We start from the raw sequence: 14,569 nt of genomic DNA, 5'->3' as shown, positions 1-14,569 counted from the left end.
TATAAGCACGGAAAGCAAGAGAGCACATAAATCAACAGCATTTATGGCAAGCGGCTGCATTTACTGCCCAGACTCCCACAGTTCCTACATTTATTCTTGCATTCTCTCGGCTCCCACATTTAATTTCTGCATCATCACTTAATCAATTTTTGGCTATTTTGTATAATTTTTATTCTAGAACCTTCTAGAAAATATGTAGTTTTTAGTAAGTTATTGGTAGTTATTTTTAGAAATAGTTATTTATGATAGTTAGTATCTATTTTTAAAGGTAGTTATTTATAGGCAGTTGTAACCGCCAAGCTTACAGAAGTTTCATTCCCCTAATATATCTACTTCATTGTATATTATATACACCCATATATATGTACACAAATATATACATAATCATACACAAAATCCACCATTGTGTACACTCCATTTTCTTCATTTCTTCTCCTCCATATTTTTATCTAGTTTAATAATACGAGATTTTCAATTTTGTGTCGCGAACAAACTAATTTTCTCCTCCTTTTCTTTTAATCCTAGCATATTATTTTAGCCCGCAAAATTCCTATCACACTTCTCCACCTCATCTTCACCTAAAAATTTCATGTTCGATTTAAATTGTTCAAGTTAGATTTCGACAAGGTTGTGGAAGGGCGACAGAAGAATCGACTATTTCGGCTTAGTTTCGCGTCGTATTCATTAATATATTATAGGTAGTTCAACGTGGCTAAGTACGCGGGAGCCTTGTTGACTTGCTTAGTTGTTGTTCTTGAATTTGATTTTGATTAAAGAGACGTATCAGAGGTAGAGCCACTAGCGGAATGGTTGGAAAATAATTCATGGGGCATAGGCTCTTGCCTATCGGGTCACAGAAATGTCCGGTGACAGCGGTTTTTCAAGCAGATAATGTTTTCGCATGGTGTCGCTGAAGCCTCGTTGTAAATCCCCTAAGGTCAAGTACCAACCGAGTCGAAAATCGGCTTAAGCGAGCAAATGCGATCACGCTCCTTCCTCCTAGCCACCCCGTAATTATATATATTTTTCGCTATCACACCATCGTCATCCTGCTCATTTCATCCACGAAAATCTAGTCATTAAGGAACGCAAAAGTCACACACAAACGCCTCGCTCTATCCTTTTCGAAATACGTAGACTTTATTGTTTTTTAGTTAGATTTATTTTATGCGATTTATCTTTTCAGTTCTTCGATTGCATTAACTCATTGCACTTTTTCTAATTTAATATAGGATATTCGCATATTCTCTGAGTTCGACCCAGACACTCACCGATTAAAGAGATTTTTTTTCATTTTTGACGAAGTTTTTTAAGTTACCATACGAACAAGCACGACACTATTTTTATTTTAAACCTATATCATTTTTTTGTATCTTAAAAGATATTTTTAAACCTCCCAAAAATCATCGATCAATAGTCCAATAGGATTTGAATCTATACCGTAAGTTTAGAACCGTTTTACGAAGCTTCGAAGAGATCAATAGAGTTACGAATGTTTTATTTATCTCCGGACTCCTCCTTAATTTCTTGTTCTTTTATTCCTATTTTTGGTGATGTTATTCTTTTTTATTATGGATTTTTTTTAGAATATGACCGTGAGGGTTCATATATGTGTAGTTTGAAAATGAGATTGGATGCTATTATTTAAAGTACATATATGATTTTTGTATTTTTCGAACTTAATTTCTTGTTCTTCATTACTATTTTTGCTGTTGTTATTTATTATTATTATTATTATTATGGATTGCGTTTAAAGTCTTCATTTACATGTAGTTTGGGAAGAAAATTGAATGTTGTTGGTTTGGATTAGAGATATGGTTAGTTATTTTTTCACTGTTCTTTAATTTCTAATTCAAAATGACTATTTATTTTGTTGCTATTGTTTTGTTTATTTAAAATCTGACAATGGGTGTTCATTTATGTGTAGTTTGAAAATGAGATTGAACGTGGTTTAGAATACATATTGTTTTCCATCCTCCTTAATTTCTTTTTATTCATTACTATTTTTGTTGTTTTTATTATTTTTATTATGAAATACGTTTAGAATCTTACAAATTTATTCAAATTTGGTGCAAATCTTACAAAAAAAAAAAAAAAAAATACAATAAATTCATTGTTAGCAAAATATTATGAAACAAATGCCAAACCAAGGCTAACATTCCTAAATTTCATTTCAAAGAGCAAAAATTAGATTATCAATTTGAATCTTATCCAAAATATCATCATAATTCATACCGTTTGTTTAATTCGAAAATTTCATTTTACAATCTTCCGTCAGTAGATTGTGTAACTTAAAAAAATTATATAAAATTCATTTTACACTCAAATAGAACAAATTTGATCTCTAATTAAACCTAACACACATATTTACATTTAAAATGAAACAAATGTAAAAAAACACCCAAAACGTATAGAATACTCGTCGAACATTCTGCAATATATTTTCGTAAAGAAGAAAATTGTATACTTTCATATAATGATATAAAAACCATTTTCTTTCAAATAACTAATATAATATCTCAAAATAAAAATAAAATCATAAAGAATATAAATATGATTTGAAAACAATAAGTTTATGATTTAAATAACCTAAATAACTTAAGATAATATACGTAAGTCTATAAAATCAAGTTTTTAAGTGTACTAAAGCAACGAATAAAAATACTTATTCCAAAATCACTTCCAATGGAAAGATGTAAAAATATATCTAATGACATAAATTTTATGAAAATCATATATGAATTCACGAATAGGCAGCCGACAACAACTTTAAAATATTTAATTAACAAAAACACGGACCAACTCGACTAGTGATGGGGAGTAAAATTAGGATATAAAGTTTATTAAATAAAATTTACATTTTAAGTGTAATTTTTTATTATTTTAGAAAAATAAACTTATAAATAATAGAAATCTAATTAAAAAAACACCCTCTTCGTCAATCAATTTTACAAGGTAGATAGTTTTATCCTGCTGATATTTAGGGTGTTTTTTTTTTTTTTTTTTTTTTTTAAGGTTTTGGGGAAATTTGGGAATGGGTTTGATTTTTATTTGAATTTTAAAATGAGTTTGAATTTTTATGTTTCTTTTGGATTTGAGTTTGGTTGGAGTTTGAAAAATTTTGATGTGTATTGATTTGATATATATAAATATAATAATATAAATATATAATAGTTTGTATAATTTAATTATAAATTTATATTATATTTGTATATATATTTTTAAATTTTTATTTATTTGTATTATAGAAAATTTTATTCTCTACAAAATAACATATATATTATATATTTTTTATTAAATTATAATTATTATAATTTATTTTTTTATATTTATAATTAAAAAAAAAGGACAGACTCAGACGGATTGTCCCCCCAAAGCCCACCAGCACAGTGATCCAGCCCAACAGACCCTTAATTATTTTTTCCCATTTCTATTTGTATTCTCCCGTTTTTTACTTGTGTGTGTGTGTGCCGTTATTCTTCTTCGCCTTCACTCTCACCCTTCTTTGTTAAATTCTACTCTCACTTTGTATATAAGGCTCACTTTCGAAAATCCACCATTTCCACACACCTTCAATCACGTTCAATTTCCCCCCGCAATCTCCCAATCCGCCCGATGCTTTTGGGCGTCTTTCTGTGGAAATTTCAGGCCGCAAGGCTAATCAGTCCTTGCTTTTGTTTTTCTGCATTTATTGGTTCGAGTATCAAGGCCTCTTTGGAGTGAGAGAGGCTGGGGATCAAATTCTGCACTGGATTTTTGTTTCTGATTTTTGAACTGATTTTTGGAGAGACAGAGAGATTAGAGGAATGGATAGAGGGAAATTGGTTGTGGAGAGGGTACAGGGGAAGTCAACTCTAACCCGATGTTTCTCAAAGTATCCCTTTAAATTCATCAACCCTAACAAGGTGCACAGTAAAGCTTAATCTTGCCATCTTGATCATTTCGATGGGAAATCAAAACTTCAATGTGGGTTTGAAATGATCATTTTCAGGTTGGTGGTGATGCTGTGTGGGTTTACACCATCACCTATGGCGGAGGCATTGTTTCTGTACGTGCACAATTATTTATTTATGCATATATATGTAATTTTTGGATCTCTTTATTGCTGAAATTCTGATTGATCTGCTGTGTAATTACTGGTTTTTATGTTGCATTTGGTTAGGGGGATTCCATTGATTATGATATTGAGGTGGGGGATGATTGTATGGCAGTGTTGACAACCCAATCTTCTACCAAGGTTCTTCCACCATTTGATCTCATGTTTTTGAATGTTTATTTTATTTCAAATTGTGTTTTTTCTATATTGCAAGCTGATATTGATATCTTTTAGCGGATATGTGCAGGTTTATAAATCCATAGGATCAAAATGTTCTAAGCAAAGTTTGGAGGTAATTAGGAGTTCTTGAATAAGCTGTCCTCCCGACATCTTTGTTCACATAACACTACAGCTTATCAATGTGCAAAGTCTTGAATTATCATAAAATTGTTTGTTTTCAACTTATTAAAGGTCTGTCCACTCACTTTCTTATGTCCTCGTAATTAGTTGTCGAGTTCTTGATTTTGCAGTTTCAGCTTCTTCAGGAGCTCTAAATGTTTTGTTTGTACTATATTTCAATCGTGTAATGGTGGCTACACTATGTTGTGCATTAGGCGATTGTTGGAAGCAGTGCACTTTTGGCTCTTATACCAGATCCGGTAACTTGTTTTTCCACTGCAAGGTATTCCCAAATGCAAGTTTTCAAACTTATGCCTCAATCGAGTTTGCTTGTTGTCGATTGGATAACAAGTGGCCGTTATGAGACAGGAGAAAAATGGGCTTTTTCTCACTATAAGAGCACCAACTGCATTCTCTTACAAGGCAACGAGCCTTTATTTCTTGACACGGTAATTTTCTTGTACTACAAACTATTAGTATACTTAGTTTTGACAAATTTTACTTGTACAAGGCATTTGGTACATCCTGCAAGCAGTCGGATGGGTTTCTAGGCAACTGCCCGATAAACTTAGGACCAATTCTGTTGTGAATCTGCTTATTGTCTAAAGAAAAAACTATATTCCGATTATTTACTTATTTATAGTTTTTAGTTAGTTAGAAGCCAAGTAGTAATTTACAAACTTCCTTCTTTAAAGTAGAACCACATGATCATTTATTCTTGAAGCTGCTGCCGACTGCGTCTGAATTCAGTATTTGAACTTAATGATTCGGTATTTTGTTTAGCCGTTGGACGATGACAATGTATAATAACTTATTCATTAATTGGGACTGAATGGTAAAGTGAATACACTGTCAAGTTATAAGCTTGTGACACTTAGATCATATTTACTTGGCTAAATTGCACAAAAGCTACCCGTGGTTTCACGAAATTGTGTCGAAAACCCCATATTTCTAAAATTTGTATTAGACTCACTTATGGTTTTATAAACTGTCTAACCCCATTGGCGGTGACCTAAATGCATCCAAACTGCGAATGAATTTTAGAATCTCAATTTTAAACTCCTAAAATTATAAATATATTCATTCGCAGTTTGGGCGTGCGTAGGTCAAACACCGTTTAGACGCAGTGTTTATGAAATCATGAAAGAATTTGACGTATTTTTAGAAGTATGGAAAATTTGATACTATTTCCTGAAACTACGAGTGGATTTGGTACCATTTAACCTATTTACTTTAATGAATTACCTTTAATCCATGAAAGTAAACATACCCTTACTGTCGAAAAGAATCTACACTGTTATATATTATATATATGACTATATGGAAAGATTACCCAAAAGCTTTTCAAATACACAATTTAACAATTCAGCAATTTCAGCATCATCTGGATTCGGCTTTATCTTGTTTCTTGATGGTTTTAATTTTGAATCAGGTGTTGTTAGAGAAGGGAAGTTGTGGGTTGGATCAGTTGCAGCACTTCCATGCAATAGCCATGATAATTATTTTGGGGTAGGAGCCAATGTATTTTCGATTTCCTCATCGTCATCTCTATGCAAGCAGAAGAGATTGAATTGATTCAGGCCTGTGTACCAATTTTGCATTGGTTTCAGGCCTAAATTGAAGCTTATTCAGGATCAAATCCAGAAAGACGTCAAGAAACTAATGTCTCGGCCTTTATTTAGCAAAGGTTCTTCGAAAGAAACCAAACCCAGTTTTCTTGCTTCTTGCAGTACCTTTGGCCTAAAGGTACATTTTCTAGTCTGCCTAATTTAATTCCTTGGAAGCAACTAGAGCACTACTTGGATAATTGGATTCTTCTTATCGATCACTTTCTTGAATATAAATGTGTGTCTACACAATTTTAATTTTTATCGAGTTGGAGCGTGCGAAAGTGAACCACCATTCAACAAACTTTACCATTGAAAATGCAGTGATCTATCATCTTTTCTGTTTAGGCCGAGATTTTTCGAGTTTGGAAATAGTAGGAAATTAATATTTTTCATGCGATATTTTATAAGGGTAAATAGATATTTGATGGCTGTTTTACTTTTAAAAATTTACTGTTGATAAACAGTGTCAAAATCTCAAAAAGTGTCTGTTGCAATAGAACCAAAGTTACCAATATGAGGATAAAAGAATGCATTGAACTACTTTATAGACTTACTCATTTTTTTTTCATTCTCTCCGTATATTTTGATATTGTTTCGGTTGTCTTGACATGTTCAGGGGCAAGGCGTCGTTGTTAGGGTTGCATCCACAACCACTGAATCGATCTACAACTTCTTGCAGCAACAATTGGCCGGTATGGAGATATTGCTCGGTGCTCCTCCCTATCAATAGATAGATCGTAACCGGAAATTATTTGAAATTCAGGTATCATTCTCTCATATTTTCTTTCTTAGAGTAGATGACTATCGATGATGGTAGAGTGAGCCGAGCATATCTCGTATACCTATTCAAGATTTTTTACTAGTGTTAATATCTATATTTTCTACTACTTCCGTTCGCCTCCAAGGGTAGCATCTGCCTTTTGCGTCATTGTATTTAATATTAAAAATATCATTATATTTGTATAATTTTTCTTGTACAAATGTCCTTCTTAAAATCATCTTATTGTTTACATAGATTTTTCTCGTGCTCTAGCAAACCACAGATTGTATTCTCGATTCCATCAATTTTGATTTTTCTAGAATATATATTCAAAATTAATTTTGATAATTTTTTTTTTGTTTGTTTCATTTGAAAACAAACAAAAATAATAATAATAATAATAATAATAATAATAATAATAATAATATATAGATATAACAACAACATTAAACGAAAAAAAAACGACCTGAAGCTTTTTTGCTATGCATCTTCTAGGGGTTAATTGGAATTATATATCTTCTTTTTAATTAATGATCTTAGTTATCTTAGAGAATTAATAAATGAATTTCTATTTGTATTAATCATGTTAGTTTTCTATAAGGATGGTAGGCAATAGAATTGCAGAGAAACTGAATTAGGTTGAGAATGACAATTTTTGATTAAGTTAAAAAATGATATTGCTGGTTGAAAAAAATAAATTTTATTGCTAAAAAAATAATCAATTAGATAAGAAAAATATTATCTTATTTTTTAGTTATATTTATAGTTTGATAATTTATTTTTTAATAATAATATAGATATGATATTTTAAGAGATTTGAATAATATAAAAATCATAAAACAAAATAATAATAGTAAAAAATAACAGATAAACATAAATTAAATAATAAAAATTAAATATAAAAAAATAAAATATATAAATATATGGCATTCTCTCAATTTTATTTTTCATTATTTTTGGACATACGAAAAAGAGACTAAAGAAGAAAAAATGAATTATTTCTTAATCCTAAATTTTGATTCAACCAAACAAGAAAAATTTTATTTTTATTTCTCTGTAGCAAACAATGCTTTAGAGAATTATGATTGTATAATAAAAATAAGAAATATATTTCTAAAACCCATATTATTGTTTGTATAGATTTTATTTTGCTCTTACTGACATAGAATTAATAATATTAATTTTGATAAAAAAAAAAAAAAAAACACTCTGATTTTACTCAGATTTAAAACACATTTTAAATAACATATTGATTTAAAAGAATCTTATTTATTATTGATCACAAGATATGATCCAAGAGATTATTAACTCGAGAGAAAATGAAATGATTCTATTTTTCTTGTTTATTTGAATTAGAGAAATAGAAGATAAAATTAAATTTTTGTATCCAAAGAAATAAATATTGCAGTATTTTTTTTTATTTTTTATTTTTATCTTTTTTTGTACTATTTAATTTTTATAATTTTTAAAAATTATATTATTCAATTTTACAAAAATCACATTAAATTTAGTACTCAAGAATTTAAGTTTTACCATTTTTGAAAAAAATATACTAATATATATAATCTTATAAAACATCGTATATAATTTATAATATTTTTTTAAAAAAACACCAAAAATAATTTTTATAAATTCTCATTAGTCCTATTAATCAGTTTATATTTATTCAATCCATTCAGATAGAATTATCTGTTTCACACTTCAACCAAAAAGTTTTAAAGTTTAATATAATAATATTAAAGAAAATATTATTTAATTATAAAAAAATAAAATATATATATATATATAATCGGAAATGAGTTATTATAGATAGAATGAAACCATCTAATTAATAAGGAGTGAAACCATCCATCCTTTTCACCATTAGTATTACATGACAATAATAATAATAATAATAATAATAATAATAAAAAGATTCCAACAAAGCAAAGAGAAGATTTAACTTAAAAAATTCTATTCTTTGCCTTCATGCAAATCGATTCTATTTCATTTAGACACCACAAAAATTTACAACATAGGAAATTGCCCCCCATAAATGAATGAACAAACAAATAAGCAAACAAAGAGAAGATGAGGAGAAGAAAAGCACCATTTATGCAGTGTGATAATAACATCAACAAATTCACCACCAAATATTACTACACTACTTTCCACAAGAGATATTCAAACCATAAAACATCAAAACCAAAAACAAAAAGAAAAAGAAAAAACCCTTACCCTAAACTCCATCCATTTGTTAGCTTTTCCAAACCCGAATCGTTCCATCCACTGAAGCGCTAATCATACAATCATCCTTGGGGTGATAACTCACACTTGTTACCTGCAGAAATTCGTAATTTTGCAATAAATAAGAAACGAAACAAAGATTTGCGAATCATTGTATGGCTGTGTGACAATTAGCTTTCATATGGCATGTCAAAAACCTCCGATAATTAACAGTGCAAGTAAATGGCAAGAAAGGAGTCCGAGGAAAACTTTACCACTGAAGAATGAGATCGGAACTTGGACACAACTTTAGCATCCACAAGATTCCAAAAATAAATGTAACCATCTTCCGAACCACCAGTCACATAAGCATCAGAGTTTGTTAAGCAGCAATCCATTTTGAATGACTGGTGCAGATATGACAATGCCAACAGACAGACACAGACACAGGTGTTATTTTGTGAAATTGAATTTTCTACTTTTGTTTTATTCATGAAGAATGCTACATTTTATTGTGAAATACAAACCTTCTAAATAAATCTTAGGATAATACACATCTACTAATACCATAATTACAAAATACCCAAATGTATACGGTAAACAAGACTTAAAAACACAAGATAAGACAATAAGGGTTCATTTGGTGAGAATGGAACTGCAGAGATTGAGAAATGCTAATAGAAAATTGAATTGTAGAGAAAAAGAATTGGTCTGGAGAATAAGAATCAATCATTGTTTTGGTAAAACAAAAAATTCAATTGACGTAAATGTATCAGAGAATCGATTATCATTTGTATTCTATGTATCTATATACAAAAAATGCACAAATTAACAATAATAATAAATTCTCCATATGTAAAATCTTCCCGTCACGATGGATAGTGTGATAACGGCAATGAAGACGGAAGATGAGATTGGGGGAATAAATAATAAAGATTTTTTGATAACGAATGAAAATGATGTGATAAAAATCATATTTTATTTTTCTCAATCACAATTCACAAATTTCAATTCTTTCCATTTCACTGTATATGAGAAAGAATTGAAAGTAGAAAATGAAAAATAAATTATTTTTCTCAATTCTCAATGGTAAACAGACAAGAAAAATACATTTATTTTCATTTCTCTAGCACTAATTCCCTCTACCAAATATCCCCTAGGTGAAATCTAAAAGGACTATGTTGATAACTAAAGATAAGAATCAGAGCGAACCTTGCAGGTATGACCTTTATATTCTTGCAATAATTCACCAGTCGACCTGGCACAGAAAGGGAAGATAACCATCAAAGATGCAGAAGACACACTGATGTCCAAGAGAGTAGAATCCAGTAATACACCTACCTATCCAAAAGCCTTAGAGTAGAATCGAGACAACTAGCTAATACACAATTGGCATCATTTGACAGAGCAATGCAGTTGACGGGCTGTCCCAGATTGTCAGATATTTCTCTGGAAATAATCAATAGAAGTCATTCCTGAATGCGTATACAGATTGAAGGAACCTAGGCCAAACCATTAACTATTAAGTTTGTACATGGCTATATTCAAAAGACACCTACCTACCAGATCGAATATCAAATGTTCGAACAGTTCCATCTACACTCCCAGCAATTATCTCTGTTTTTGTTAAACAAACGGACATTACACTGTCTGAAAAGGTGTCGATGATCTGTAAAATCCAAAATATGTTTCAGTAAAGTCAAAAGTTCAATAAGATGAAGGGCGTGTTTGTTTGGTGGTTGGGATTGTGGTTGAAAGTTTGGGATGTTGTTTGGTCAACAATATAATATATGTATATATATATTTTTAAAAAAATAAATTTAAAGCATGTGGATAAATGTTTTAAAAATTTTATCTAAATATTAAATATGAATATCATTTTGTAGAGAATAAAATAATACTCCCTCCGTCCCAAATCAAAAGGGCCCTTTGGGATTTTGTATTAGAAAAAAAAATAATAGTATTTTATTAGTTAATGAAAGTATATAAAAGTTTTTGACATTTGTGCTCTTTGACTTTATGTATAAAGTAATTGTATGGGTAATAATATGTTTGTAATTTAAATAAAAGTTAAGGATATTTTTGTATTAGTGTATAATTATTTTTTCTAAAATAGAAAATGAATACTTTGAAGTGGAACAGACGAAAATGATAAAAATGGTACTTTGAATTGCACTATTTAACATACCCTAAGAGGGACGGCAAGCAAAAGTGATACACAGTAAGCACAATATAGTATGTGAGAGGGTAAAGATGTAAAGAATAAAAGAAAAAAGAAATACCTGAATAGGTTCAGTACTATGTGATCTGCAGTCCCAAGCGCGCACTGAGCGGTCATAACCAGCTGATACCACGACAGATGCATAATCATTGAACTTCACAGCATTCACCTGATAGCAAGGAGGATAAATTTCAAGACAATCTACTGAAGAACGGGAAAACATAATATGCAATTTTCAACAAATATCATTTCTCAATAATTTATCATATAGACTCGTACAATTTAACTTAGTTCCATAATATACTACAAATTTATTACATGATTGAGGAAAAGTACACAAGTGTTTGCAAAACAGAAATGGTATAATAGGATGAGAATTTTAAAGGATCAGAAACACTAATGAAATACTTAATAACTTAATCCCAATCCTAATTGGCTTAGCAGAGTTACATAACCAGAAACCATTCTAGCACACAAGCCTGCTCGCGTGAGAGGCTATTTTTCAGCTTGTATAAAATAGGCTAAGAAATTTGGCACACCCAGTTAGTTCCACATCAAGCTGAAGCTCGAGTTCTTAAACCCTCCTGAGAACGAAGTAAACTTACTGGAAGTATATAAGAGCAAAAAACGTCTTTCAATTATAACAATGAGACAAAACCTGCCATACAAGATCTTACTTTAGACTTTAGAGCTAGTTTCTAAGGGTGTGTTTGTTTGGATGATTTGATTTATTTTTCACTATTCACAAATTTTTTTCCTCCAAAAATATCTAATTAATATCTACTTTGTATTTGTTATATTACATTAAAAATTAATTTTACATTCAAAATATTACATCAATTCCTATTTATATCACATCGAATAACTTCAAATTAAAAATTTTACTATTCAAATCAAAACTCAAATCAATTCACCCAAACAAACACACCCTAAGCGTCTCTGTTTGAAAACGCATTCATCGATCAATCTAAGCACAGGATCAATCTTTTAGTTTAGCAACTGTCATAAAATTACCAAGAAATATTGGGGAACTTAAGAAGATATAATTCCTCCGACCTCGCTATCATGACCGCGGAATTTCCTGATCACACGACCACTTGACACGTCCCAATAGAAGACTTGCCTGTCCCCTCCACACGAACACAGCTTCGAATTGTCCCTGCCAAAAGGATACAACCACGAGAAAAAAATGTAAACAAAGAAAAATCAAAGCGAATTGGGCTGTTAATGAAAACGCCAGGAACGAAATTATAGGAATGTACTGCGTGACATGGACGTCGCGGACTTCACGGCCATGGGATTTGTAGGTCTTGATGTGCAGTCCACGGTAGGGATTCCACAACCGTATGGTGCGGTCTTTGCCGCAGCTCAGGCAATATTCGCCGTTTGAGTTAAAGCGTGCTGCCAGGACTGCACCTTCGTGTCCCCGGAGCACATTAGATTCAGTCCTAGGTAGAGCATTGGCACCATCAGAGCTCATCTTTGGAAGGAGTTGCTTAGAAACAACTCATATATCTTCAACACGAACTCCCAAAGAGTTATATTCGTGTATTGTTTGAACAACTCCTCAATATGAGTATATTTTCCACAGCAAAATTGTGTGTCCCCAAGCCTAGATTGCATTCTTTCTGTCACCTCAAAAATTTTAAATTAGGCTTAGATGCTTAATAAATAAAATTTCAGCTAAAGAAAGACAAGGTCAAGTAACAAAGAAACCATACAAACATATTGTTAATGTCATACATCTGTTACTTGTACATTCAAAGTTATTTTACCTACATGGTATAGATAAAGAGTATGTTCAACAATATATATTTATTTATTTATATATATATATATATATTCACGTAACTGTAAAAAATCAACAAGAAAAAACACACACAAAAAAAAAACATCATTCGCTGTTGTAATTTCAAATTGCCCTAGCAACGAAAAATAATGAAACCTAAACAAACACACTGAAAATATTCACGGCGACAAAAGCAACAGCAGAAAAATCTCGTTCTTTTACTTTTACGTTTTTTGGCACCTTCCATAAGAAAACGACCATCTTCACAACCGATGCTGTATGGTTGCTTGGAGTTAGAAATTGGAATGTATCATAAAGTGCGACATAACTTTTCCCCAAATAAATGAAGTCCGGTGAAAGAATTTCCACAAGAAAATAGATAGCCAGCAGCAATTCGAGAAAAACATAGAAATGAACGTACATTTCCAGATGTACATTTGATGGTGAAACCGCCATTGAACGGCGTGTAAGGATAGACGCGAGACAAACTCCGTCGTATTTTCCGGATTCGGTTGAGAAGTTTCGTCGCAGGATTCCGTTACCTTATATCGAGTTGTAGAAAAATCACAGTGGAGGATAAGAATCCTTCTGGGGGAGTATCGGCGCTGAAAATTAAGATTTGCAGAAGAAAAACTCGGCGACCTTCATCGACGGAGGCGTCCTGCGGTGGAAATTAGGTTTTGGAATGATTTTTGGAAGAAGGCCGCTGCGGATACGGATGTATGGGCTTTGGGCTTGGTTGAAGTGGGTTTACTATGATCATTGTAAATTTATTAGTATATAAATATTGTAATTATGATTTTTTTTTAATTTATAAATTTAATAAATACTACTTTCATCCAGTTCTAACGATCTCATTTACTTGTGCGTTGATCTTCGAATATTAATTATTATATCAAAATATAGTACAAATTAAAAAAAATTAAAAAATACTTTCATTAGTGTCTTATAATACTAATAAAAGGACATTCGTACGAACAAATTATATAAATATAAGAATATTTTCAATATTAAGTACAATGACGCAAAAGGTAAATATGACCTTAGAGGCGGATTGAGGTAATATTTTTTTTTTAAATTGTAAATATAAATGTATTTTAGACAATTAAGATAAAACGAGTAATATCCATGGAAATAAAGTAAATATATAATTTTTTATTGACAAAAATTATAAGTGTGGATGGTCATTCGGGATAATATTTTTAGTGTTGCATATTGTACTTTCAAATCTCAATCTATCTTTATTCCTCACATTTCCTAATGTTTGAGTGTCTGACAATCACTCAAATTTTGCAAGTTGAATATTAGCGTCATACATTTCCCTCCTAAATTGAGTTTTGATGTATGAGTTTATATATTCATGCATATTCATTAGGTTTGCCCTTAAGCATGACACTTATAGATTACAATAGAATCATTATGTAGTCCCGCAAGGGATGACCTGATAATGTAGAGGTTGGATTTGTGATTTTGAGCTCATGGGTTCAAACCTCAACACCTCAGGTCACTTGTCACACATGGTTCATCTAGTGTGATTTTTCCGTCGGAC

The 14,569-nt window shown here is 31.0% G+C and overlaps 2 protein-coding genes across 3 annotated transcripts; one reads left to right on the top strand and one right to left on the bottom strand.

Annotated features, from left to right (window-relative positions):
• The first annotated feature begins 3,477 nt into the window (after nucleotides 1-3,477).
• LOC127241970 (urease accessory protein D-like) lies at nucleotides 3,478-7,053 on the top strand. Of its 2 annotated transcripts, none has more exons than XM_051261271.1 (8): nucleotides 3,478-3,905; nucleotides 3,992-4,048; nucleotides 4,163-4,237; nucleotides 4,344-4,388; nucleotides 4,651-4,884; nucleotides 5,868-5,944; nucleotides 6,046-6,181; nucleotides 6,662-7,053. In XM_051261271.1, the coding sequence occupies exons 1-8, from the start codon at nucleotides 3,807-3,809 to the stop codon at nucleotides 6,773-6,775; spliced, it is 837 nt and encodes a 278-aa protein (XP_051117228.1). In that variant the 5' UTR covers nucleotides 3,478-3,806; the 3' UTR covers nucleotides 6,776-7,053. The 2 variants fall into 2 exon arrangements, with proteins under 2 accessions (XP_051117228.1, XP_051117227.1); XM_051261270.1 differs by having other exon boundaries at nucleotides 6,016-6,181.
• Nucleotides 7,054-8,876: 1,823 nt separating this feature from the next.
• On the bottom strand, nucleotides 8,877-13,754 carry LOC127242453 (uncharacterized). Its single transcript, XM_051262000.1, has 9 exons — nucleotides 13,442-13,754; nucleotides 12,494-12,859; nucleotides 12,288-12,390; nucleotides 11,293-11,400; nucleotides 10,570-10,679; nucleotides 10,352-10,459; nucleotides 10,223-10,268; nucleotides 9,286-9,417; nucleotides 8,877-9,125 (listed from the first exon to the last, which is right to left on the bottom strand). The coding sequence occupies exons 2-9, from the start codon at nucleotides 12,709-12,711 to the stop codon at nucleotides 9,042-9,044; spliced, it is 909 nt and encodes a 302-aa protein (XP_051117957.1). The 5' UTR covers nucleotides 12,712-12,859; nucleotides 13,442-13,754; the 3' UTR covers nucleotides 8,877-9,041.
• Nucleotides 13,755-14,569: the final 815 nt, after the last annotated feature.

This window comes from Andrographis paniculata, unplaced genomic scaffold, assembly GCF_009805555.1.
Source record: "Andrographis paniculata isolate CXL003 unplaced genomic scaffold, ASM980555v1 Contig86END, whole genome shotgun sequence".
Classification (NCBI taxonomy): domain Eukaryota; kingdom Viridiplantae; phylum Streptophyta; class Magnoliopsida; order Lamiales; family Acanthaceae; genus Andrographis; species Andrographis paniculata.
This window is presented reverse-complemented; position numbering and strand designations above follow the sequence as displayed.